Below are 27631 nucleotides of genomic sequence, written 5' to 3'. Positions count from 1 at the left end.
TTGACCTATTCTGTTTTTAAGATATTTTTTGCTTCAGTATTTTTTTGTGTGTGCTTTTTTTTTAAACCAAGCTGTTGATTCTTTTTTCATGATTTTTTTTTTGTATCACTCATTTCTTTCCTTAATTTTACCTCTATTTATCTTATTTGATTTTTAAAATCTCTTTTGAGGTCTTCTAGGAAGTGTTTTGGATCCTGAGACAAATTCAAATTTCTTTTTAGAGGCTTTGGATTTAGCTTTTTTATCTTTGTTGTTTTATTTTGAGTTTATGTTTTGATCTTTGCCACCATAATAACCTCTATGTTAAGGTTCTTTTTTTTTTTTAGTTATTCATTTTCCCAGTTTATTTCTTGATTTTTAACTTTATGTTAATGTTGGACTCTGCTCCTGGGGAAGAAAGAACATTGTTCCGTTTTTTGTGATACTGTTTTCAGAGTTAGTTCTGGGGGGTCTATAAGTTTTCAGTTCTTGCAAAATAACAAGATCTAGGATGAGGTCACAGCTCTTCTAGCCTGTGCTCTAATCTGTGAATGGCCACAAGGACTCTTTTCTGTCTTGGAACTGTGACCATGGAGCATGGCTCTTGTGGCTTCATACTCTAGTGTGCTAGTGCTCCCATATTAACAAGACAACAGAATTCTGCACCCAATGCCAACGGGGTCTCTTGTAATTTCCTTCTGAATTGCTGACTATGAGTTGAGAGGTCTAGAAGAAACTGCTACTGCTGATTCAATTGCCCCTAAAACATGCTGCTGGCATGATGTTTTGGCCTTTGCTGAACTTCATTATACTTTTATCCCAATGAGACAGACCTTTTCTGCAGAATTTCTTGAGTTGGAAAATGATTTCACCCCATTGTTTTGTTGGTTTTTCCATATTGGGAATTATTATAATTATATTATTATAAATTATATATATAAATATATTATTATAAATTATTTCATAATTTATTTTAAGGAATTATTTTAAAATTGTATGGAAGGGAATATGGGGAAGCTCAGTCACATCCCTAAAATCTTCTAAAATGTTTATAATAAATATTTGATATAGGAATAAATGAGCAAATGCAGAGGGAGAGGAAGGAAAGGTCATTTAGGATATAGGCAATCAGAAATAATACATTTCAACTCGGCCTTAAAAGATTTATAGATTCCAAAAGACATAACTATGAATAGAGAGGAAGAATATCATTATAGACATAAATAAGAAGAGAGCCTAATTTGTGATCTATTGGTATGGGGGAATCTGGAGCAACATAATTCCCTCTAAAAATGCAGATCGGCAACTCTCTGTAATTCATGTTACTGAACTTCCTAGAGCACTGAGAAGTTGTGACTTGCTTTGTGTTACACAGTCAATATTTGTCAGAGGCAGGATTTGAATCCAGGCCTTTCACTTCCTAATCAGTTCTCTGTCCACAATATCACACTGACTAATGGTATCAATAAAGGCTGGTGATACAAAAAGTGCTTTGATGTACCCAAATATGTAAATAATTAGTTTTGGTAGGAGCAAAGAATATGTAAAAGGGAGGAGTGCAATAGCTAAGGTGAGTATCAAAGTAGTTTTGAGTTTTGGAAGACTTTGAGTGTCAAGCTAAAATAAGGGTTTTGCTGGTTTGCCTTTGAGGTTCTAGGGTTTTTTGGTTCTAATTTCAAAAATTTCAAAAGCTTTTGTACTTAACTCTATACACTTACCAGTAAAACTAAACTGCTGTCTGTCCTCACCCCCCCCCCCCCACTTTCTGGTGTCTTTGCAATGTCCTTCCTCCCAATCCTCACCTTTTTGGATTTCCACATCCCTTTTACTCCCCAATTCCAAATGATCCCTCTTTCTTGAAGCCTTCTCTAAATTATATTCCTCGTAAGTAAATCTTCCTCTTGGTATCTCACTTAGAACTTTATTTTGTACCTTTCCAAAATCCTTTTCATGTAAATCCTCTGCAGGGCAGTGTGATAGTATCTGGAATATTGAAAGCTATTGATAAATTCTTGTTAGTGATTAGTGTCTCAATTCTCTTACTGGACTCAATAGAAAATATTATTTGAATTTTGTATTCTCTCTGCCCTAGCCAAGCCATCTTTTATACTTGATAGAAAACAAATATTTGTTGAACATGAATGAATGGACAAAAGAATAAATTGGATTGTAAAAGGATACTAATGCTGGCTTCTCGGAGGCATAACAAGCATATAACTTGCGTCACAGAAACATTAGACTAGTTCTTTATAAATGACTGTGGACGCTTTTTGCAAGTCCGTGCTGCTGAAGAATCCAGTGCAAAAAGTGAGAATCATAATTCAGTCAAAGAAGTTTCAATAGCAGCGGCCGCAGGGCCCTAAGTCCTTTTTCCTCCACTGGGTGGCGCTGGGGGCCAAGCGTGGCCCGGCCATAGTCGCTGCGGGCTATGAGCTCAAATTGGGAAAGGAGCCGGGCTGGCTCCCCGGGTGGGGTCACGTTATTCACCGGTGAGAACGGAAAACCCCGGCAATTCTCTCCTGAGGCAAACCTGAGATAGCCGCGGGCCTGTCATCTTTCTCACCGACGTATCTATAGACCAGCTCCCTTCTTTCTTCTTTCCTTCAAACTTCAACAGACTCACTAACAGGAAACAAAGTCCTGCGCGCTTTTGTCAGCGGTGCGCCGAGAGCGGATCTGCAGAAGTGTGTGAGTGTGTGTGTGTGTGTGTGTGTGTGTGTGTGTGTGTGTGTGTGTGTGTGTGTGTGAGTGTGTGTGTGTGTGTGTGTGTGTGTGTGTGAAAACGTCTGAAAAAATAATTAGGCGGCATCTTGCGCAGAACCCAAGGTCTGCTGGGATGGCTGCCTGGTTTTTCCAGCCAGGTTTACTGGATCGCCTCTTGCTCGGTCTGGAGGGTCGGTCGCACGCACAGTTCGTTTGCAACAGTTGGAGATTTAGGGAACTAGGGGTGGGGTGGGGTGGTGGGGTGGTGGAATGCAGCGCCTTCCTTCCTTCCTTCTCTGTAGACACGCAGACACCTGCATTTCCCACTGTGCCGCTCGCTTCAGACCCCTGGTATCCAGTGGGAAATCTAAGACCGAAAGCCCAAATTCAAAAAGTCCAACGTTTTCACACGCACGATTAATAAATGTTAGCTGGTACGGTTTGACCTTCTTCCCACCCCAAAGAAACTTCAAGTGCTGGAACAGAGTTTGCAAACGGCTTTTGGCAAAGCCTGATGGGGTTTGGCCTGTGATCGTATTTGGTTAACTCTGCTTCCCCACCTTTCAACGGCCCCTGCTTCTCTCATCAGATCTCGAAATGAGAAAAGCAGGGATCTGAAAAATTCTCCACTCTTTGAAAGACATTGAGAAGAGATATGGGGACGAGAGAGAGAAAGAAACAGAGACAGAGAGAAAAGAAGGGAGGGAGGGAAGGAAAGAGACAGAATCATTTTTGTTTGCCTAGTACCTTCGCCTTCCTCTCACCCCTCACTATCCGCCTCCCGTCTCCTCCTCCCTCCTCCCATAGACTTTGTAGTAAAAAAAGTCATTAGTTTGGTATCGGTTGCATTCCTTGGAAATCACAGGGGCAGTTTTAGTAATCGGGATTCAATCAGTTATTAGAAAGGAAATTCCCCCCTCTTTCCTCTCCCTCCCCCCCCCCCGCTCCTGGCACTGGAGAAATCAGCGTGCAGAGTAAAGAGGGGGAGAGGGGAGAAGGGGCACAGGGAAGGAGGGAAGGGGAGGGAGACTACAAATCCCAGGATCCCTATCCCTACGAGCCCAGTGGAATGAACAAACTCCCAGAATGGCGCCTGCGCATTGTTGCGGAACCCGCCACCACACCCCCGGGAGGGACAGAGTGGAGGCAGACGCATCTGAAACATTAAACCATCAGAGAGCCGGAGGGGAGGAGAATGGAGTGACCGAGAAATACGGAGGGTGGGGGGTGGGGGGGGAAATTGTTGAGGGAGGGGGGGAGGGGGGAAAACAGAGGGAGGAAGAAGCCGCGGCTCTTCTTTATTGAGGAGAAAAACTCAAAGGGATTAAAAGGAATCATGCGGTAGGCAAAGAAGGCTTCCCATTCTCAGCAGCACCTTTAGAAACTGACATCCCACTGCCGAGCTGCTACCTTGCAAAGACTGCTACTGTCAATGGAGCTGGAAAACATTGTTGCCAACACTGTCTTGCTAAAAGCCAGGGAAGGTAAGAGACCGAGAGGGCTGGTGCATCCCTGTAGCATTCACTGGTTTACGATGACCCGAGTGAGATGAAATGTGTGTATGTGTAAAAGATGCCCGCATTTCGTAGGTTTTCTGCCGGGGCATCTCAATTCAGCACTGCAAATGCTTCATATGTATAGAGAGATTTTTGTTTTGATCGAAGAAATTTGACTCATTTCTGAGAGAGAAATGCAGAGCTTGCAGGTTGAATCAAACATTCACCAGTTTTCAACTCGAATCCTGCAGACCCGGCACTTTGAATAGCTATTATTAAAAGGTTAGACGGAGATGCATTCATTCAAGCAGAACTTAGCAAATGCGAGGGCAAAATAGCACTGACTTTGTATGTTGTGTGCGCCTGTGTGAGTGTGGGTAGAAGTGTGGGTAGAAGTAGATGGTGTGTAAGGGATTATGCTAGTTTTTGCAGGGGCAGGACAAGATTAGTGATGTAAACTATCCATTGTTAATACTTCTTAAGAAAATCCAGTTCGGTGAAGGAAGACCGTGTTAAGTGCAAACTGAGATGTTCGGTAATTAGCCTGTGCACAGAACTTAAAGGGCAGTAGATTACGTTGCTTGAAAAAGAATACAGATTTAGAAGATGCTTATAAAAAACCCCTAAACTATTTGTTTTCTGGCTCAGTTATGAACAGACAAGTGGGTTTGGGGAGAAGTGAACATTATTAGACTTATTAGAATTAGTGTGCCTAGATACATTGTATCAAGTGAGTGGGTGAGATCCCAGGTAGTAACATTCTTCTGACCAAATACATTGACTATCCTTTCATGTGAAAAAATGTAACTTACATCTTCAAGAAACTTACATACTTCTTCTAACGGTTAGTTGTATGTACATATACATAATACCTGAGATTTATATAACATCGCTTTTTCCAACGAGTTCCAAGCCAGGTGTGTAACATCTTCATAAGAGGGGAAGTGGTTTTCCGCTTCATGTAACTTGGGTTTATTTAAAACCAAATGCAGACAGTTTCCAATGTAAGATCCTAGCTTTCAAAAGGATACCAATATCTTCCTCATCCAGTTTTTAACATTTTCATTCACTAATTTTGATGAATGGATGTAGAATCCCTGACCAGAAATGAAATGAATCCTATTTATTCAGTTTTTTTCATTACCTTGTGGTTCCATCTGTGTACCAACTCTGGGAGGAGGGTGATGAACTGTCCCAAAAAGGATCGTACTTAAGAACTCTGAGATGGGATTTAGGTATTTTTCTTTTTTTCATCTTAGGTTGCTCTGGAACACTCCCTGGAGGGTTCTCTTTGAAAAAACAGAGACAGGACACACATTCTAATTAGTTTATGGTCTCTCTTTCTCCCATTCCCTCCCCCCTTCACTAGTCACAGCTCATCTTTTGTTGGTCTTTTTTAGTCTTTAAAAGGAGATGACAGAACTTGGATATTTTGGAAATTGATAGTGCTAGGTTTTTAAAACTGTCACTGTATCTTTGCAGATAAGAAATGCAAAGATTCTGTGACCATTGTTTTAGAGATACAGTACTGTCCCATGATAGTTCACAAATCTGCAGGCATATTACTATTACTGTCACTTCTCTTCTTTTTCTCCTCCTCCTCTTCCTCCTCCTCTTCTTCCTTCTTTCTCCTTCTTCCTTTTTTTTTTGTGCCAGCTAGTGGTAGAAAAAATCATTATACATTATAAGGGTTGCAAAAGTTTTCAATGTTTCTTTACTCTGAAATTATTTCTTGAGAATCCATGTCTGTAGGTGTTGTGGGCCTGTAGTTGATGCAATAGAAAGCAGATTTCTCTTGCGTTAAATTGTTCTTGCTGCCCAAAGAAGTGTCCCTTGTAGTTAGTTCTCAATTTAAAATCTATCTCTGTTAAATTTGTTCTGATTTTCATCCTTTGGTGATTCCATTTAGAGGATGTATTGCTTTATATCACTGGGAAAAGGCGTGAGATAGAAATGTTTTTTCCATTAACTAAAAGTGTTCTCACTGAGATTAATTTAGTACCAGTTATTTCTGTTTGTCAGACTAATAAATTAGACTCCCTGAAAGTAAAGGGTTTCGCTGGGCATTTATAGTGAATGATGGATTTCCTACAGGATGACCAAACCATCCATATTCTAAGGGAAGAATTGTAGCAATTTAAACAATTCAGCAATGTATCTTAACCTTCCTCTTAGATTTCTCTTTTGGTTGTCTTAAAACAGTGAGAAAATAACCACCAGATGATGCCTCTGAAATGGAGACAAGCTACCTAGTAGTAGAGATTCATATGAATTAGCAGAAAAATTAGTGATTTATAAGGAAACTCTTTCCTGATCTTTTTCCCTTCTCTTTTATAGTATTAAGAAAAGAGTAGAATCATGAGATTCAGGGTACATGTAAAAACTCCCCACTACAAATGGTCCTTTCTTAAGGATTCTTGTGAATGGTTCCAGATGAGAAATGTGATTAAGGAGTATGTAATTTAATTCAGTAACTTAACAAGTACATCCCAAACAATTTAAAATGTGGCTTTAAAGTACGAGTCCCGTTGTCCCCAACAATAGAGAAATAGACTTTTGAAGAAAGACAGACGCATTTTCTAAATGCTATAAAGGAATTTATAATGATCCACATTAGTGGGTAAATTTGGGGCCTTTCGTCATTAGTGTATATCCTTAAAGACAGATGGTTGACTTCTTCTCCCCCCCCCTCCCAATACATTATAAATTCAAGCTTACCATTTTAAAAAAAGGAAGGCAAAGGACGAGGGAAATAATTGAAGGAAAGAATTAGCTTAGGGCACTATTTTTCAAAAGTATCCTAATACATAAGACAGAGATTTTTTTGGTATTAATAACTGGGAAGCAGTAACCAGCTCTAAAATTCACTGCAATCATTTTGGAATTAATGAATTTTAAAACATGAATTCACAATTTAAAATTATCAAAATTGTTCTCTCTTTCTCCTTCCTCCCATTTGCTTGTCTTGGCTTAAGACACTTGAAGGTCCTTATGATTCTTTCCTGAGCTACTATAAATGTACATTTCTACCAACGTATGAAATAGAAGATACTATTATTCAATGACCAAAAACAAAAAAACCAATAAATATGACATGTATACATTTACAATTTGGTTTAAAGTACCCAAAAGTCAAAAGGCTAAAGATGTAGTTGATTTAAAGAAAGTTGTCCCAGCGTTCTTTAATTATTTAAAAATTGGGTAGTAAAGACTTTCATTACATTTTTATGTATGTGTGTATATATAGGAAAATAGGAATGTTGTCATCCTATCACTGATTTCCAAGTAAAAACTCACATACAAAGAAAAGGTTCCCACAGGCGTCTAAATTTTATTACAAACAAAAACATCATCTTGAATTTTACAACATAGGGCTAAAAGGTAGTTTTTCATGGGGGAAAAATTACAGAACTGGAAGTCATGAGACCTAAGTTTTTATCCAGGCTTTATGACTAGTTTGTCATGTGACCTTGGCTAAGCCATTTTTTTCTCTTCAGTCCAAGTTGTCCCATTTCTAAAAAGAAGTTGGACTAGATGATCTCCCAGATTCTTGCCAGCTCTATGATTATACCCATCATCACTATCCCTACCTAATAACATGAGACAAGAACTAAGACTCATGAACAAAGAAAGCTGTTAGAATTCTACCCAGTCATTCCCATTTATGTCCGAACTATGGAAAGAAAGTATTGGGCAGGCGCTTTCTTGGCTACCTGGCTAGTTTTATAGGTCTACATAGTTCTGAGGCTCAAAATGAGGGGTTACAGAAGTTTATTTCCCAAAAGGGAAAGTGAAAGGATGGAAGAATAACCAGGAAATAGGCAGGAGGATATCTCCTTTTAAGCAGTGACTCTCTCTCTTTCACCCCATTTTCCCACATCCCTAGGCTATATACTTTTCATGAAAGATAATGATGATAATTGAACAGAAACATCTGTGTGTTTCGGCTATTAGAGAGATGGAATGTCTTTGAAATTCTGCATTAATGTAGTTGCATATATTTTAGTGATACCACAAAGTATAGTTAATATCCAAACTTTAAAATATTCATTCAGACATGCTGGACAGAAAAGCAGCAGCTTTCGAACTGGCAAAGGCAAGGGGATTTCAAAGCAGTTTTGCTTGGTCAGTACAATTCATCTCCCTTTTTAAAATAAATTATCTTTTCTCTACTCAAAAGTTTGAAAGATATGCAAAAAGCAGGATTTTTTCAGTCCAACCTTTCTCCTAGAAAAATTATTTCAGTTTATCTTACTGATTCTCTTTTAAAAATTATAATAAAAAGTTGTGGGAGAGCTTTTAATGTATTTTTCTGTGGCAGTATCCCAGAGCTATGTCACATTATGCATCTGCTCTGGCTTAAGACTCTAAAAACCAAAATGCTAGACTCTTCGAAGGCCCAAACAAATCCCCATGTAAATTGGACATCTCTGGCAGCTGCTATAATTCTTGCTGTAACTTATTGAATGGTACCCTGCAGGGGATTTGAAATGAAGCTTCTAGGGATGCCCCATGGACTCCCAAGAAATACCAAAATTGAGGAACTGGCTTAATAGAATATTTGGCCAAATTTAAACACTTTACACCAAGAACTATTTAGTCCAGCCATGGGAAATAACAGTAGTGTTATAAAAATCCCCAAAGATGTGGATAGTATTTAAATTCAATCTGTAGGACAAGTCTTTTATTGGGTGAGCTCAGAATTAGACAATTTCAAAATTGTGAATTAAGATAAAGAGCCTTTCCAAGGGTTAGGAGTCCAACTATTCCCAAGTACCATTATAATGGAAGGGTAGTGTGGTGTAATGGATAAGCATGTTGGGCTAGGAATCAAAAGTTCTGGGTTATAGTTCCAGCTCTGCTACTTATTAACTTGGTGATGCTGGGAAAATTATTTAATTTCTCCCTGAGCCTTTGGTTCCTTATTTGAAAATTGGGGAAACTTGCCCAGTTTGCTTCTAGTTGTTCGACTAAAAGGAGATAATATGAAAATACTTTATAAACCACAAACAGATACGCAGTTGTAAAATATATGTAGGGGATTGTGATCATGACCGTATTTTGCCTAATATTATCATTCAGTTCCATAAAAGCACAATTTGGAGAACATACATTATAGGGACAGGTAATTCCATAGGAACAATATTTAAATTATGATAGATGATTGCCTGAACAATGCCACAGCAGATTTTTTGTTGCGTTAGGGTAGAATATAATTTTATCAGAGATATGTTAGTACACAAAGAGGGCAAATCAGAAGTGGGCACAGGAAAAGAGGGAAAGAGAGGGACTGTCACTTTAATCATTCAAGATATATGAAATTCAGAAAAAAGAATCAGGAAATTCTTCAGCAAAAAAATTCAAAACAAGATGTGCAATAATAATGATGAGAACACAGTATATTTACAAAATATATGCAATATATATAAAATAGGAAGTGTTAACTGTCTTAGATCAGATTTGAACTCAGGTCCTCCTAACTTCAGGGTTGGTGCTCTATCTACTATACCACCTACCTGCCCCTGCCTTGTATATTTTTAAAGATAATGATGAAAAGCAAATGAAAAATCTGAGATTATTTCTTTAATAACTTGAAATTATTTTTCCTTAAAATCTATATCCTTAGAGAGATGAAATATTTCCATGAGGAAATTAAACTAATGAAAAATCTGCTCTGTAGGAGAGTGATCAACGAATGCTGAGATTTTCAATGTTGTACAAAGGGGAAAAGATTTGAAATTTAAACTTTTCTCATCTAACTTTTAAAATGAGGTAGCGGGGCAGTTAGGTGGGGCAGTGGATAGAGCACCAGCCTTGAATTCAAGAGGACCCGAGTTCAAATCCCTGTCTTAGATACTTAACACTTCCTAGCTGTGTGACCCTGGACAAGTCACTTAACCACAGCCTCAAAAAAAAAAAAAAAAAGAAAGAAAAATAAATAGATAAAATAAAATGAGGCAGCAATTCCTGATTTACTTATTGACAATTTTGCAGAGGGCTTAATTGGCACATGTAGTAAATAATCCAGAACTAAATTATAAAAAAATAGGAATTAAAATGAGGGCAATTTATGACATTTCCAGGTTTTTGGGTACAACCATGGAATTGTGGAAGAGCCTTGTGCTATTGAAAGCCTTTCTATCCTTACCTCCTCCTAGCATCAGGAGCTGAGTGCTGTTAACGAGGTCCTGAGCTTTGTATTCATGGTTTTGACTATACCTTGATAAGCTTGGAGAAGTATTGTTTTGCACCACAACCCTAGTTGCTAACAACCTGCAAAAAGTTTTAGGGATAATTTTAAAAACTATCCTTTGAAGAAAGGACCCAAACCTGGAAGAGAAACTGTTAATTTTCTGGAACATGATGTTTTCAAAGGAGGATTGCACACAAACCTAATCAAAGCTGAGACTTGTAAAAATGAAAACCACTAAAAACAGTATTGAAATAAGAACCTTTTGTTTTAGGTATGACAGGATACTAGAAGAAAACTTATACTTAATTATGCCACCCAAGCACAGCCTTTGATCACCCTAACTAGAAAGGAATCTCTGTCTTGATGGACCCTGCAGTGTTTGTCTGAGGGTGCCCATGCCCCAAGTTTTAAAGGTCAAATTGTATGCAGTTTGCCTGTCCCATCATGTCAGATTTCAGTTTACTCAAAAATGCTTCTAACAGTGATTCCTCGACCTTCCTGGAGACAGATTATTTTAGTTATTTCATAGCCCTTTATTTTTAGTGGTTAGGAAGAATTAATGACCTTCCCAAATAAATCCACTACCAGGGAATGATTTTGAGGCCCCATGAGTTTCAAGAAAGCTGACTATATTAGTAGCAACAAGCTGACCCCCTGGTCTGAGAAATGAAAACAAAACCAAACTGAAAAATAGAAAACAAGATCTAAGAGGGAAAACTTAGTTACAGCGTTGAAGATCCATAGTTTCTAGGAAATGACACCCACATATCTCAGATCTTTATGCGGACTCAGCCTGAAAGAGAAAGTGATTATCTTGGTGGAAATTAAATCCTAATTCTAGGTTCATGCAATATGCTGAATTCTACCTTAAAACTCATGATATGGAATATTTAAAAACAAATATTGTATTAGGGAAAAGTTTAAAGTTGTATAAGTAAATTTAGGGGTAATTAGATAGAGAACTGACCCTAAAGTCAGGAGGACCTGAGTCTCAAACATATAACAGTTACTAGCTGAATTACCCTATATAAGTCACTTAACCCCAGTTGCCTCAAAAAAGAAAAAAAAAAAAAAACCAAAGCAAAGCAACACAAAAGTAAATGTAGAAATTCATAAGATGGGGGGAAATTTTCCTGCTATTAAATTTCTGCTATTAAATTAGAGTGAAATAGGAAAAATAAGCTCAATCCAGACTTCCTCTGGAGAATGATGTATTGAAGCAGGATGATAAAGAATGAGTATATAGGCTTATTTTATTTTATTTTTTTAAAATAGCTTCTTCATTTTTCAAAATACATCCGAAGATAGCCCTCGACATACTCTCCTGCAAAACCCTATGATCCAAATCCTTCTCCTTCCCTCTCCACCTCTCCCTTCCCCCAGGCAGCAAGTAATCCTATGTAGGCTAAACATGTGCAACTCTTCCAAACATATTTCCATATATACTATGCTACACAAGAAAAATCAGATCAAAAAAGGGGGAAAAATGAGAAAGAAGAGAACAAGCAAGCAAACAACGAGAAAGAAGGTGAAAATGTTGTGTTGTGATGTACATTTAGTACTCCCTAGTCCTTTCTCTGGATGCATATAGCTCCCTCTATCACAAGTCCATTGGTATTAGCTTTATTAATTTTAAAGGATAATTAAAAATCTTATTCTCTTAAAAACAATTCAAATGATTTTTCCTTTAGGAACTTTATCCTAAGAGATTTGAAATATTTTCATGCTAATTCAATTATAGAGCACTTAAATATCAACCTGTCATTGAAACAAATTGGAAAAATTAGATTTCCTTTCTTTAGTGATGGTTTACAAATGAAATTTTGTTTATTTATATGAATTTTATTTTTATATGAAATATGGCCAGAGAATTAATGGCAACATTTCCTGGATAGGAGAACCTAGTAATATATTGTACCAGTACTGGCAGGGCATATTATGCCCCTAACAACTTGATGGGGGGCAGTGTTGATTTTGTCACTCAGCTACTTAAATCATGCAAAGTGTAGAATGTACTGTTATTGTAGTTGTGACATATCACATGAAGTGATGTGATATATAACATTTGCTGCAACCAATATATTACTGTTGTTTTGTTGTTTTCATTCTTGTCTGACTCTCTGCAACCCTGTTTGAGGATTTCTTGACAAAGACACTGGGGGGGTTTGCCGTTTTCTTCTCCAGCTCATTTTATAGATGAGGAAAATAAGACAAAGAGTTAAGTGATTTACACAGAGCCACACTGCTAGTAAGTGTATGAGGCCGGATTTGAACTCACAAATATGAGTGTTTCTAACTCCAAACCTGGCACTCTATCTACTGCATTACCTGGCTGTCCATATCCCATCCAATAATAATAATAACTACTATTTATATTAAATGGCATTCCATCTCCACATTCTATGCCCTTGCCCAAGCCCTAAATATTCTTCCTCCTCACCTCAATTTCTTGGCAATTCTGGGTCCCTTAAAAGGCTCAGTTCAAGCACCATCTCCTATGTGAGGATTTTCATAATGCTAATGCTTCTCTTTCCCCTTCATTATTTTATATTTAGTTTTCTATATTTTTTTGTTGGACTTTCTTTGTACATACTGTTCTCCACTTCTCCTCCTAGTAGAATATATGCTTTTTGAGGGTAGGAACTATCTTAATTTTAATCATTGTATTCTCAATACCTAGTATACCATCCGTAGACTATGGACACTTAATAAATGCTTGTGGAATTACTGTTGAATTCACAGAGCACCATATGATTTATTAATAAGAATAATGTAATAATATTAGCTGGCATTTATATAGAAATTTAAGGTTTTAAAAGTGCTCTCAGTACATTATATCGCTTGATTCTCATTGTAACCTTAGGAGGGACATTCCATAGATATTATTATTGCTACTTTATATAGAAGGAAATTGAGCCTTAGATAAGTGACTCCTCAAAAGAAAGATTTGAACTCAGGCTTTCTTGACTCTATGCACAGTTCTTCTATTGCAGCACAAAGTATTTTTCTCACAATTAGATGTTTCAGCTATTGACCTGTTCCATTTTACAGATGAAAAAAATGACCTTAGATATCATTGAAGTTCCTAGAAGTACTGGAACCTGTATTTGAACTTAGATTCTTGTCACCTTTCCAGTGGGTCATGCTGTACATTTGCCTACTTCAGTGTAGACCTGATCCTCCATGAATCCCAATCAATGTGAAGTGAAATTTTCACAAATATTTTTAGCATGGTCATACATATAGTATACTTCTGTGGCTTTGGCTTCCAAACCAGGCTGTGGTAGGCAATGTATGGCTTACATACTGATAGCATGTGTGTTGATTTTTTTTGGTGACTCATAGGCTAGTTGTTTACTGCTAATGGTTCCCTTCCCTCCTGGTGTTGACATTCATTATCACCAGTCCTATAACTAGCTGAAACTATGTTTAGGATAAATTCATGTGGGAGAAAAGGGAAGCAGCAATGTAGAGGACAGTGCCCCCACAAGCATAGTCTCAAGAGTCAGTTTCTTTTTTCTCCAAGAGTCTTTGCTTATTACACTTAACAAGAATTGGGGAAAAGGAAGTTTTGACAAAGAGACTTGGTGGTAATAGGACTCTAGTGATGGCAGCTGGGGGCAGTTTCACCTTTGAAGGACTGTGAGATAAATTGTGGAGATGGCAGTTACTAAGGGAGGAATCTTGTAAGTACATTATTAGTGTCTTGGGGCAAAGGTTAATTTTTCCATTACTAGTTAGAACTGATCCACCTGCCCTTTGTAGGAGATGATATGTGGAATTGGTTTATAGTCAGTCTCACACCCATCCCTGTCTGCTAATATGCAAAGAGAAATGGTTCATCCACCTGCCACCTGTCTTTGTGTTTGTAATAAGCCTCCACTTTAATAAATGAGGAAAAAGATACCATATTGATATCCAAAGACTAGAAAGTTTTAAGTACCTAAAACCTAAGTTTTTACTGTGATCATTTATTGATTATTATTATAATATATGTCAGTTGTGAAATTTTCAGAATTAAAGAACCACAACAGCCAAGTGAAACCCATCCTCCATCCCCCAACCTCCCAAGGATATGGCTAGAATATTAAAGATGTAATAAAGAGAAGCAACCTTCTTTGTCCTTGGGTAACAATGGCATTCAAAATCCTGCCAGAAGGAAAGCTGGAAGACAGAAAGGAGAAGTGCAGTGATGAAGAAGAACTCCACCAAATTCACAGTTTTGCCAAGGGCCCACTCTACTGGTAACACAACAGCTTTGATTTGTCTGGTAATGTTCCAATAGCTTTAGGCAGAAACTTCCCAGTCTGCTGACAGCTAATATAGTCAGCAGCAAAATGCAAAATACAATTAATGTCTACTTGCAGCTCTTCCACTTTAAATACATATTTGTTACCTTTTAGTGACAACTCCTGTCTGCTTGCTTATATACCTACTGAATGTTGTTACTAACTTTTTTCTTTTGCTCTAAGTTTTCTGGATCAAGGATGGCATAGATAGATATCTGTTCCTCAATTTCCTCATATAAAGAGTGAGGATTCTTGCTCTAATTGATTCTCCAGAGGAGTGTGAAGTTACTTTCCCTCCTTGGTGCTCAATTTCCTTCTTAATTAGTAAAATAAAAATATGGATAAGTTGATTTAGATATTCCCATCTCCCTCTCAGCCTATACTATCATATCTAACTAAAATTCACTAGTGTGCAATGTTAGACAGAGTTTCTTTCTACTCTATTATTGAGTGATTGAGAAAAGGGAATCTCTAAGGTCTCCATCACTGCGATCAGGTACAAAAATCTCTCATTTTCTAACAAAGTCAAAGAGGTAGTAGCATAGCAAATATAAGGAATGAGATCTAATACATTAGATTTGGAGTCAGAAAACTTTGGTTCAAGTATTAATTTTGGATTCTGTGATCTCGAGAAAGTCAACTTCTCTAAATCTCATTTTCCTTCTACATAAAATGGACATTCCTGTACCACCTGTCTTCACAGTTTTGTTATGCGAATCAAAAGAAAGCATATATGTGAAAGTACCTTGTAAATCATAAATCACTATACAAATATAGGTGACGCTTGAGTTAAAGAGCTTTGTGATTTCCTGTCTTATTTTGTGCTTTTCCCCAAGAATACTTAGGTTCTTTCCATTTGGCATGATCAAGTTCATGGGAACTTATTAAGTTATTAGAAATTATAAAGATCTAAAAAATTGTTTTGATCTCATTAATTTGGCAAATTCATTTTTTGGGCATCTTTGAGATTGTGGAGTAATGTTTTATTTTCATTTTGAAAATGTTGGTGTTTTGTTTCTAGAATTTTTAGTAGAAAAAATATTTGTTTGGGGATATTCAGTTTCCCATTACTTTGATTTTTTTTTTAATTTTTTAAAATTAATTTTATAATTATAACATTTTTTGACAGTACATATGCATAGGTAATTTTTTACCTTATCCCTTGAACTCCCTTCTGTTCCAAATTTTTCCCCTCCTCCCCTCTACCCCCTCCCCTAGATGGCAGGCATTCTCATACATATTAAATATGTTATAGTATATCCTAGGTACAATACATATGTGCTGAACCGAATTTTGTTATTGTTGTTGTTGCAAAGGAAGAATTGGATTCCGAAAGTAAAAATAACCTGGGGAGAAAAATAAAAAAATGTTCTCAGTTTACACTCATTTCCCAGTATTCCTTTTCTGGGTGTAGCTGATTCTGTCCATCATTGATCAATTGGAATTGGATTAGCTCTTCTCTATGTTGAAGATATCCACTTCCATCAGAATATGTCCTCATATAGTATTGTTGTTGAAGTGTATAATGATCTCCTGGTTCTGCTCGTTTCACTCAGCATCAGTTGATGTAAGTCTCTCCAACCCTCTCTGTATTCATCATGTTGGTCATTTCTTACAGAACAATAATATTCCATAACATTCATGTACCATAATTTACCCAACCATTCTCCAATTGATGGACATCTATTCATTTTCCAGTTTCTAGACACTACAAAAAGAGTTTCCTATTACTTTGATGGAAATGTTTGTGCAGATAAGAGAACTGCTTTTTTGGCAAAGACTTTTTGTAGTTGAGATATAGCCTTCAAATGTTTCTTATATGATTCCTAGAAATATGTCAAAAAACTGAAAGAGTTCCCTGAAGAACCCAGAAATGATCATTGAATATCTAGATGGGATGACTGATCTGGTAAATACTGGAAGATAATTTGTCCAGTCATTTCAATCATATCTGACCTCATCTGGGGTTTATTTGGCAAAGATATGGGAGTGATTTGCCATTTTCTTCTCCATTTCCTTTGATGGATAAGGAAATTGAAGACAAACAGGGTGAAGTGACTTGCCCAGGATCACATAGCAAGTAGGTGTCTGAGGTTGTATTTAAATTCAGATCTTCCAGATTCTAGTCCTGGTGCTCTAGCTACTGAAATACTTAGCTGCCCTGGGTGGGGGGAGGTAATTAGTGAGGAAGAAATTTTTTTTTCCAAAGGTGGGTTTTTTATTAGTAGAGAAACTGAATTCAAGTGGGACAGGGAAAATTAATGTTCCTATTTTGATTGTGCTCCCAGGCTTAATACAGAACTTCTCTCATATAATCTAGTGAGTCAGGCAATGTAGGCATTATTCTCATTTTATACTAGAGCTCAGAAGCTGAGATCGATGAGGTGATTTGACCATGGTGACACAGTCATATGAGGCAGGATTCCAGGCCAAGTTTCCCAATTTAAGGTTCGTTATTCTTTTCCTACTCTGCCTTTAAATCTCAGTAACTTAGAAGTTTCTAAATAATTTTATCCTGGCAAAGTGTGGTGGTAGATGCTTGTAGTCTACTATTTCAGAGTTGAAGCTTCTGTGTTGCATAGATTCAAGGTCTCTGAATCACAGTAGATATAAAATTTGGATGTTCCACTATCTACTTTGGATGTCCTGACAATATGGTGAGCTTCTTAGGAGTGGCAGACCACCAAATTGCCCAAGGAGGGGCCTGCCAGTCTGTATCTGAAAAGTGGAGCGAGTTGAAGATTCCATGCAAATCAGTATTGAATTCTCCCAGGGAGTTTCCACTATACTTCTAGCCTGAATAAGATAGGGAATCTCAATCTAAAAAAAAAAAAAAGTTATCCTGAAGTCCTCTGAAGATTAAGAAATGATGGGGCTGTCTAGAAGATGCCAAGCCCTATGATATATACTAATTAGTAACTACTAGTTATCTATCCACATTTGCTTTTCCTCTAAACCACTAATGATTGCTCTGAAGGGTATGCACCCTGCAGAGGTATTTGCCCCAAACATCTCCCTATAAGTATCACTGAATGAAAAGAAGTTCAAGCAAATGTTTCTTCTTTTGAACTAATAACAAAATACATCTAGAAAAGGAAAATGTTGATTTCCTCAGATGGTTCCCTCCATCCCCAACAGGAAGGTGATTCTCTTGGTACATTCAGTTTACATTTAAATAACTATTGGGTTGCCATTTTATGCTATTGTTTTTGGCAAGGTTTCTAAACTTGGTAGTTGAAAAGCATGGCAAGAATGAGTGGGTGCAGCAGAGACCATATTAGAATGTTTTTTTCTACCCCCTTTGGAGAAATGTGTGTTTGGGGATAATTTCTGTCTCACCCAAAGTGGTCAGTTTTTCCCAGGCTTTGGACTTTAAGATATCAGACTATGTCTCAGGAATCTTAGCCAAAATGTCCTAATAGAGAGTAGTATAGACTCTGACATAGGGACTCTGGAGATGTAAGTTCTATTATCTGTTCTAATGTATGTCAAGACTTTTTTACCTTTCAAGTCTCAGTGGGTGACAAGTGATCTTTAAGGTCTTTCCCTTTCCTAATCTGATTTTATGAAAATCCTTCTGAAATCAATCCCCAGGTTGACTTCTTCCTATCTGAAATCAGTGTGTGGGTATTATTTGGGATACTTCTGTGTGCCTAGCTGTCTTGTGCTAAGAACTGTGGGGGATATAGAAAAAGGCATAAGATGCAGCCCACCTTTAGGGGATCTTAGACTCTGAGAGGCAGCTAGATGGCCCTGATGTGGGTCTGGAATTAGGAGGACCTGAATTCAAATCTGATCTCAGATAGGTACTAGCTGTGTAAGCCTGGGTAAATCCTATTAACTTAATCCACTGAAGAAGGAAATGGCAAACCACTTCAGCATCTTTGCCAAGAAAACCTCATGGACAGTATAGTCCACAAGATCATGAAGAGACGTGACTGAAAGATTGAACAATAACAAGAAGAGTCTGAGTGAAAACCAAATTAAGACCTCAGGCCCTTGGAATAAAATTAACTTAAATGGCAGATTCTGAGGAATTGATTGTAAGTATGAGCAATAAGAATGTGTCTGAGTAATTTTTATGCTTAATATTTTGTGTTTTGTTATTTCTTCTTTGCTGACAAAATAACATTACAATGGGACAGAGAAATATTTTCCAGAACAGAGTGCAATCCCCCTAGGGGCTACTTTAAAATTATGGGGAAATGAGCATGATATACAGGCACAGTCATGACACAAAGTTTTTGAAAGCAGACTAAGAATTGGGATTTAATTTCTTTGAAAGCCATTGAAATTTGGCTTATTCCATATGCCTGTTTCTGTGCCAACTCATATTTGTATTTTTCAGAAATTAAACTAATGAAATCAAGGCTGAATTCAAACAAAGAATTTCCTTCAGCAAAGTACAGGTGCAAATAAAAGCCATTCTAAACATTACTTGGTCTTTAAGTTTTAATCAGGTCAATATTTTTATGCCAATTAGGGAAGAGACTACAGCCTCTGCCATTTTGTCAATGAAGTCACCTTTGCCTTGGCAGCCATGCATTCAACTGTTGCAGAGTTATGTGGGTTTCTCCATCTATAACTATTTAAATTAAAGGTTTATATGTGATTTACCAAGCTAGAGTTACAAGATCTCTTTTCTCCTGGGAAATACAAAATTTCTGTAAGTTGCTTGAGGATCAAGGAATTACCATTGACCCTTCAGCTTTTAAACCTATTTCTGGGAAATCTTATGTGGAAATATATTTTGTCTCTATATCTAGATTTTTCTATGATTTTAAAAATTTATTTTAGTCTATAACATCCCCAAATTCTAAAATGGTTCTCTTTGTGTTGATCATTTTTCTTTTGGGCATTTCAGTTTTCTCATCTGTAAAATGAGAGGATTGGATCTGATCCTCTCTACCACCTCTTCCAGCTCCTAATCTATAGTCTTCAGATAATTTTTCATCATCATTTGTTTTTTGAATCTTAAATGTTCACCAGTGGAATGTCTTACTAAGGATAATTGTGTAAGCTTCTTTTCTGGAAACAAACAAAAAAATAACTTAGCCATGTTTCCAAGATGGCTTATTGCCTTTCTGTCTTGAAGGAGAGGGATAGAATAGATAAACTACAGAGAATCTATTCATGATTTTTCACATCCCTGTGTGGTGAGTAGTATCTGTATTCAGTGTGCTATTGGGATTTCAGAAAAAGACCTCAATAATCATTTAGTTGCAAAGTCCTCTCTTTTCCAGAAAAGAAGACTGAGACCAAGCGTAATGAAAAAAACTTGCCTAAAGTTATACAGCAATTTAATGAGTCTAAACTAGATCCCACATCTTTTGACTGTGAGTTTTCTCCCTAATAGTGGATATTAGCAGATGATAATGCCAAAGGCTTAAGTCAAAGAACATAAGAATTAAATCATCATAATAAAAGTAATATTTCTGTGGTGTTGGTGCTTTATAGTTAGAAAGCACTTGAAATATGTTTTATCTGATCTTCACCACAACTCTGGGAGGTAAGTAGTACATCTGGTAATTTTTCCATTTTACGTATGAAGAAAACAAATCTTGGAGAGGTGACTTTCTTAAGTCACAGAGCCAGCAAGTTAGCAGAGCCAATTTTGAAATTCAATTCATCTTGCCTTTAGGTTTAATGTTTTTTCTACAATGACATATTTCTGATGGAGATTTTTCTCAGCTTGTATTGATGGATTCAGAGAGTTGGTCCAATATTTCTGACTATTTCTTAGGTTAGTATCTAATTTTCCAATGCTGAAGGCATGAAACTAGTCTTTGCAACTCTATGGTTGCTGTCCAGCGAAGGTTGAAAGGTGGTGAAAATTTCCTGCTAATTCCCTATGTGGTCTTGGATGGATATTTCTTCTCCGTGGGCTTCAGGTTTGGTTGTTATAAAATTTGGAGTAGGAAACGAAGGAGTAGAAGTTCTCTGATGTCTCTTCGAGCTCTAAAGTTCAATGATTTTTCTATTTTTTTTCTCCCTGGGTGGTAATTCTCATGTGGGTGCTTTATTATCAGATTTTATGTTAATTTGATGAGGAAGCATTGCACATCAAAACAAGAAATACCACAAGAAAGAATTAAACCATGTTTTGTTTGCTAAATAGAAATGAAGGGGAATAAAAACCTGCTACTGATAATTTTATTGATGCATGCAATCTAAGGCATGCATATATGCTTTTAGTATTTCCTTAGTGAATTAAAGAAAGTGAAATTAAATAAAATGTCAAAAATAAACACAGTTTTATTGCTCTTCGCTGGTTTATCTTTATGAGTGTTTTTCCTGGAAGGTTTAAAAATACACTGTACTTTGTCTGACTAAGGAAAGCAAGGAAATCTTGATTACTAAGAAAATTTTAAAATGTCTCATCCATTTCTTTGGTAAAAACAACTATGCAATCTGCCTTCTTGGGGGGGAGGGGGAGAAGCAGTATAGATTGGTGTAAGGAATGCAGGACTTGGTGCCAGAAGGCATGGGATTAGCCTGGTCTTTACTATTTTTAAGGCTTGTGTTTGTGAAGATTTGGTCAAGGAACTTGGAATATTTAGTCTGGAGAAGAGAAGACTCTGAGGGAGGTGGTATGGGAATGTGATAGCTATTGTCTTCAAGTATATGAAGAAGCATGAGACATGACCTTTTTTTTTTTTTTTTTTTTTTTTTTTTTGCTCTAGAAAAGGAGTTCTTAACCTTTTTTTGTGGGTGTGTGTCCTGGGAATCTTTGGCAGTCTATAAAACTGATGGTTTTCATCAGAACCCATCTCAGAATAATATTTGTTGCCTACTTGAAAGAAATTAAGCATTTCTATTAGAGGATACTGAAAATAAGGATGTGTGTAGGTATATATATCTATATGCATATCTATATTCCCACCCAAATTCATGAATCTCCTAAATTTTATCCATGAACTTGTTGAGGGACTGTTTAAGATCCCAGTTTAAGAATCCTTACTGGATTCTTGCTGGAAGAATAAGAATCAATGAGTAGAAATTACAAACTAGCAAATTTAGGCAAGTTTCCTTGATATAATGATTTTTTCCCTTCATAATTTGAGCTGCACCCAAATGGAATGGGTAGCTTCAAGAAGTGATGAGTTCTCCATTATTGGAAGTTTTCAATCAGAGAATCAGGATGATTATTTAAGTATGTTTGTTGTGCTGAAAATTCTTTTTAGGTATGAATCAAACTAGAATCTGAGGGGTTTTAAACTTTTGTTTTGTTTTGTTTTGTGGATCCCTTTGGCTGTGATGAAGCCTATGGATCCTTTCCTAAAATAATGTTTTTAAATGCATAAAAATGAAATTACTAAGGAAACCAACCATATTGAAATATATTTATGAAATAAAAAGAGTTCATGGACTGCAAATTAGGAACCCCTGGGTTAAATGGACTAGGTCTTCTCTAACTCTAAAATTCTGTTAGTTTATAAACTTTGGGCATTTTTCTTACTTTTATTAAACCTTGATTTGCTCATCTGTAAGTCACAATAATACTTACATTGACAATCTCTCAGGGCTATTGTGAAAATTAAAAAATGAAAATAAATGTATTTTGTAATCATAAAGTACTAAATGTCAGGTGTCATTATTTCTATTGATCAAGGAATCTGTTATGATTTATTTATTTAGATGTTTGTTTAAAAAGTATTAGCATAGAATGACATATAGATACTGGAATTGCTAATGGACAAATGAATGAAGATGTTAAAATCATCCCTCATACCTCTGGTAGTTTTATGTCATTTAGACTTTCTCTCCTATAACTGACAGTCCTGCTAATAAATTACTCAGAGAAGCTTTGAGGAATGCTAAAGGACTTCTGCTTAACTCTTCCACAACTGAAAAAAAATCAGAACGCTTAGTCAGGTGACCCAAGTTCTAGTTCTGGTTCTATTTCTAAGCCTCTGCATGACTTTGGGAGTCTCCTGATGTCTATCTGCCGAGGATTTCTTCAACTGGCAAAAGAGAAAAGGGAAATGATTATTGATTATCAGATGGTCATTGTGTGAGAATAAAATAAGATGCATGTGAAATTGCTTTGAAGAGTTCTTAGTGCACCAATAGAAATTACTACAACTATCACACACAAGATCTCACATTTCTTCAGTGCTTTAAGATTTACAAAGTATTTTCTTTACAATGTGAAGCAGTCTGATATAAGGGAGCAAGGAGAAGTTTTGCATTTGCACTCAAAAGACCTGAGTTCAAACCCCAGTGTTATTACTTAATACCTGTGTCACTTTGTGCATGTTACATTGTTTTTCTGGACCTCAGTTTCCTCATCTGTAAAGTGTGTGTGTATGTGTGTATAGAGATTTGGATAAATAACCTCTGAGGTCCTTTTCACCTCTAAATGTATGATCCTATGAAATCTATGAGCCAAGTAATACCAACATTATGATTTTTTTTTAAGGTTATGTATCTCATATCTTTTAGCTGAGGAAATTGAGATTCAGAGAAATAAAGTAATTTACAGTTAGTAAGTGAAGGAAGGTGATTAGATTCTAAGTCCAGAGCTCATTCCATTGTAAGGCCTATGACTGAAGTAAAGAGAGAAGAGAAGTAAAAAATAAAAACAAACAAACAAAAAAACACAATCCAAATGCATTCATTAGACCTAAGAATCCAATCTTGGGAACACTCATTTCTTATTGGTGTTCTCAGCTTCATAAGTTGGATCTTTTTCAGACCATTTACAATTTATACCTCCTTTCCTAACCCATTCCTTTTCCATTTACTCTGAATTGTAATGACACTGGCTTCCTTCCTGTCACTCACTCCATGCATTTTTCTTGCCACAAGTTTCCCCACCTCCATCTCCTGACTAACTTGGCTTCCTTCTAGTTAAAATTAAACTTCCTACTAGGAATCTTTCCCAACCCCCTTTATACTAGTGCCTTCCCTCTATTGATGATCTCAAAGATATCCTGCATTTATCTTGTTTTTACATAATGGTTTGCATATTATTTTCCCCATTAGATTTGAGCACAGGTACCTACCTCCCTGCTTTTTTGTATTCCCATAATTTGGCACAGTTCCTAGCTCATAGTAGATAATTGATAAAAATTTGTTGATTCCAAAGCTTCCGCCATTTTTTGGTGATTCTGGAGACTCCTCTGAAGGAAAAACCTTTAAAAGTCTCTGGGAGTGATCTTTCATTTCAATTAGTAGAATGGAAGCACCTCTAAACTGGGACTGTTTATTATTTTATATTAATATCTCTCTCATCTAAGGATCCTTTTCAACACAGTAGGTGCTTACAAATGCTTCTCAAATTGAAATGAAATAGAAAGTCCTTTTGAATAACCTCAGTACCTATATATTTCATCCTTTGTGGATGGATTTTTGAAAGCAAATAGTCATTCAAAGCAAACCTTGGATAATATGATTTTTTTTTTTATTAAAAAAAGAACTTTAGATAGAAAGTAATACGGTTAAATCTCTTACGTAGCTCTGAAGTCCATTCCCAAAGAAATATTCCTGATGTGTGGCAGTGGCAATTCCATATATGGAGTATGTAAACATGACTTCTCAAGAAGTCAACAGTAATTTGAAAGGATTTCCACCAGCTCTTGGCACATAGTATGGGGGATTCACTTGGATGGTCACATTACTTTATTGTCATAACTTTTGTGTTATCCTTGGAGGGAAATGTCAGGCAGATGCAGTTGTTCCCACTTAACAGATTGGGAAATTGACACCATAGGCACACATACAGCACATTTCATTGAGATATGTATTCAGGGAATTTTACTTATTTTTAAAAAGAGGAACATTTATTGAATATTCAGTCATCATGGATATTATTTTTATTATTAAACTAAAGAAACTAAAACAATTTTGAAAAATTAACAATGAAGCTTTACTTAAGGATACAAATATTGCCCATGTCTCTTTCAATCACTTTTATCCTAAACTACAGAGCAATCTTTATAGTTTTAATTCCTTGTCAAAAAAAAAACCAAAAAAAACAAAACATCTTTTCCAACCAGATCCTACTCCCTTAACTCTACTTTGCCATAAAGAGCTAAGCATATTCTTTTAAAATTTAATTTTTTTTTCTCTTTTCTGTACTAATCATAGTCTCATGGCTATACACTGTGGACTGAACCATGAAAAATAAAGTGGTCAGAGGAAGCAGAAGAGAGAAAAAAAAAAACCTAAGTGATTTTCTTCTTGACTAAGTTGGAATCACCAGGCAGAAGCTAGACTCCTAGAGGAGGAAAGGAGGAGGCCAGACAACAATCCTCAATTCTCAACAGGAATTGGATTCCAATAAACACAGACCATTATAGAAGGGATGACCCTTCAGGTCACTCGACATGCCTCCTTCCTCTTTCACCAGAGTCTCACAGGAGCACTGAGGGGAAGAGAGTGGGGAGCAGAGGAAGCAAGAGTAGCTATAGTAACTGGCCTCCACCTCTACCTCTATGGGCTCTGTCTGCTGGGCACTCCTCTTCCCTGGAGGATTGGTACTACAAATGTAAACCTTTGTGTGACATACATAGATCCTTTATGTTCCCCATAGAATCTATAAATCATGCTTACTTATTCCACTTTTCTTTTTATATATATATATATTACACAGTGTCTGGCATATAGTAATTGCATAATAAGTGCTTGCTGATTCTGAATTTTCTAGCATTGTATTGCCTGTTTGAATCCAGATTATTGTTCTTCCAAATAAATTACATCCTCAAAAAAATGTCCTTTGTATTGTCAATGCAGAATCTATGAAAAGGAAGTTCACATCTGAGAATCTGGCTCATAAATTTCTAGTCAGTTAGTCAACAAGCAATTATTAAATACTCTATACAGGCATTGTACTGTTAGAAATACAAATTCAAGCAAAAGGAAAGATAGCCCCTCAAGGAGTTAATAATAAGGTAGCATATAAAAAGGGTTAAAAATATTGGGGGACAGAGAAGAAAGGAAAGGTACTCAGAATTGGGACAAGATGGAGAAGTCTAAAGAAGAGCAGCCTGGTGGGAAATGAAGCAGACAGTCAGATTTCTTTTAAGTGTGTGTGAAACTAATATAATTGCTAACACAGCTGGCCCAGCAGAGATCTGATAGTATCAATAGAAGGTCTATAAACATGAAAACAAACTAGTCACCATAGTAATAAGGACCCAGATTAGAAGCTAAGTGTTTCTAGTTTTGTGTGTGTGTGTGTGTGTGTGTGTGTGTGTGTGTGTGTCTTTATCCTGATTCAGCTCTTGTACATGACTACTCATATGTTTTGTCCCAATCTTTGTTCTCTGGGGTGTATCTTGATCACATTTTAGGAATCATTCCCTATGTTCTCTGCTTATTTAATCCCAATTTATTTTCTGACCATCCAAGCAAGAGTGAAAATTATTTCAAGATTTGGGGTTGTTTAGGGATTGTTTTACAATCTCATGTGCCTAAATTTAAGTTGAAAGATGTAGTGTGGTATAGAATCAGGATGACTAATTTCTATTTCTAGCTCAGCCACTAAATGACTTGAATATAACATGATTTTTCTAGTTTTCTTAAGTGAAAAATCATAATCTACGGGATAAAGGACAAAGAGCAGAGAGCACTGGTCAAGTGGTCAGGAGCCTAAGGTTCTTGTTCTTTCTCTGTCACGAATGGATTGTAGTTCTAGACAATTTGTTTTATCATTTCTGGTTCCTTAAGAGACACAGCATGGTAGTGAAAAACTAGCCAGCCTCAAAGCAAACAAGCAGGTCTCTACTCAGTCACATATTATCTGTCATTTCTCAATGCTCTAGACAGTTTCTTTAGGAATAAGTTTTGGAGAGGTTGTTGACCTGTATTGGTAGAGGAAATTGCCTTACTTGGAAGTCCCCTGTTCTTGCAAAATCAAGGGTTTAGTTTATTTCCCTCTTGGGACCCAGTAATACCTTTAGTACTTTCTTCATCACCTCCCTAAGTCATTATTAAGTTCAAATAATGTAATGCATATAAAGCATTTTACAAGTGTCAGGAATCTGTATTTTTATTATGTGCAATTATATTAAAGGAACAGATCAAGAACAAGTATTTTGTTCAGAGATTCATAGCAAGCTTGTCTGAATTTTTGTGAAAATGATGCCTTGTTCAACAAAATGGCAGGAAGTGGAAAATATTCAAATGAAGGAGGGAAAGTGGTGAGTTGTTTTTTTTTTTTTAAAGAATTACTAGTAGATACCATTATGTCAATGTAAATTAGTTCTTTAATTAAGACAAAGTCCAATAGGAGATTTGTGGACTAGTCCTGTCCAAGATAAATACTTTGGAGGAGGGGAGAGAGAATGTGAAAAAACTTTCTTTTGTGAATATTTGTGCGAAGGTTGGACTCCTTAGATCTCCTAAATAAATGGCATTTGCTCAAAAAGAGAAAGAGAACAGGAACCATCTAAACATCAAAGAGAAATAGAATATAAAATCCCAGCATGCTACCACATGGCTTGGAATAGAAACCCAGATCTATCATTAACTTTGGTGAATTTGGGCAATTCCTTTTACTTTTCTGAGCCTAATACTTCATCAATAAAGTTGAGAAAATCATATTTCATTACTTACCAGGTTGTTTTAGAGCTCAAAAGAGATAATGAATAAATCAATGAAAAACATTTATTAAATATTTATTATGTGCCAAGCACATTGCTCTGTGCTTGAGATCCAAATACAAAAGTGAGATAGCTACTGCCTTCAAAAAGCTGGCACTCTAATGTAGGAGGTTTTAACTTTTTTTTTTTTTTTTTTTTTGTATCATAGCCGCTTTTGGCAATCTGATGAAGCCTACTGACCTTAACTAATGAAATAAATCGTTCAATTAAATTATTTTTTTTTGGGGGGGGGAATCAATTAAATTATTAAGAATTTCTGTTTTACTGGACAGCTAAATGGTGCAATTGATGTGAGTTGTGTTCCCTTTAAGAAACTAATCCTTTTAGATGGATTTATTCCTTTCTGATTCCCAGCCCCTCCTA

The 27631-nt window shown here is 36.5% G+C and overlaps 1 protein-coding gene across 2 annotated transcripts in view; it reads left to right on the top strand.

The window, feature by feature from the left end:
• Positions 1-3928: 3928 nt before the first annotated feature.
• Positions 3929-27631, top strand: part of GRK5 (G protein-coupled receptor kinase 5) — a 309334-nt gene continuing 285631 nt past the window's right edge. Inside the window, exon 1 of one of the 2 annotated variants that reach the window (XM_074286872.1) lies at positions 3929-4166. In XM_074286872.1, coding sequence (XP_074142973.1) covers positions 4115-4166 — 52 coding nt within the window. In that variant the 5' untranslated portion in view covers positions 3929-4114. Of the gene's footprint in view, positions 4167-14450; positions 14616-27631 lie in introns of those variants that run through there. The other variant, XM_074286871.1, reaches the window with a different exon arrangement.

This window comes from Sminthopsis crassicaudata, chromosome 2 (assembly GCF_048593235.1).
Source record: "Sminthopsis crassicaudata isolate SCR6 chromosome 2, ASM4859323v1, whole genome shotgun sequence".
Lineage (NCBI taxonomy): Eukaryota > Metazoa > Chordata > Mammalia > Dasyuromorphia > Dasyuridae > Sminthopsis > Sminthopsis crassicaudata.
This window is presented reverse-complemented; position numbering and strand designations above follow the sequence as displayed.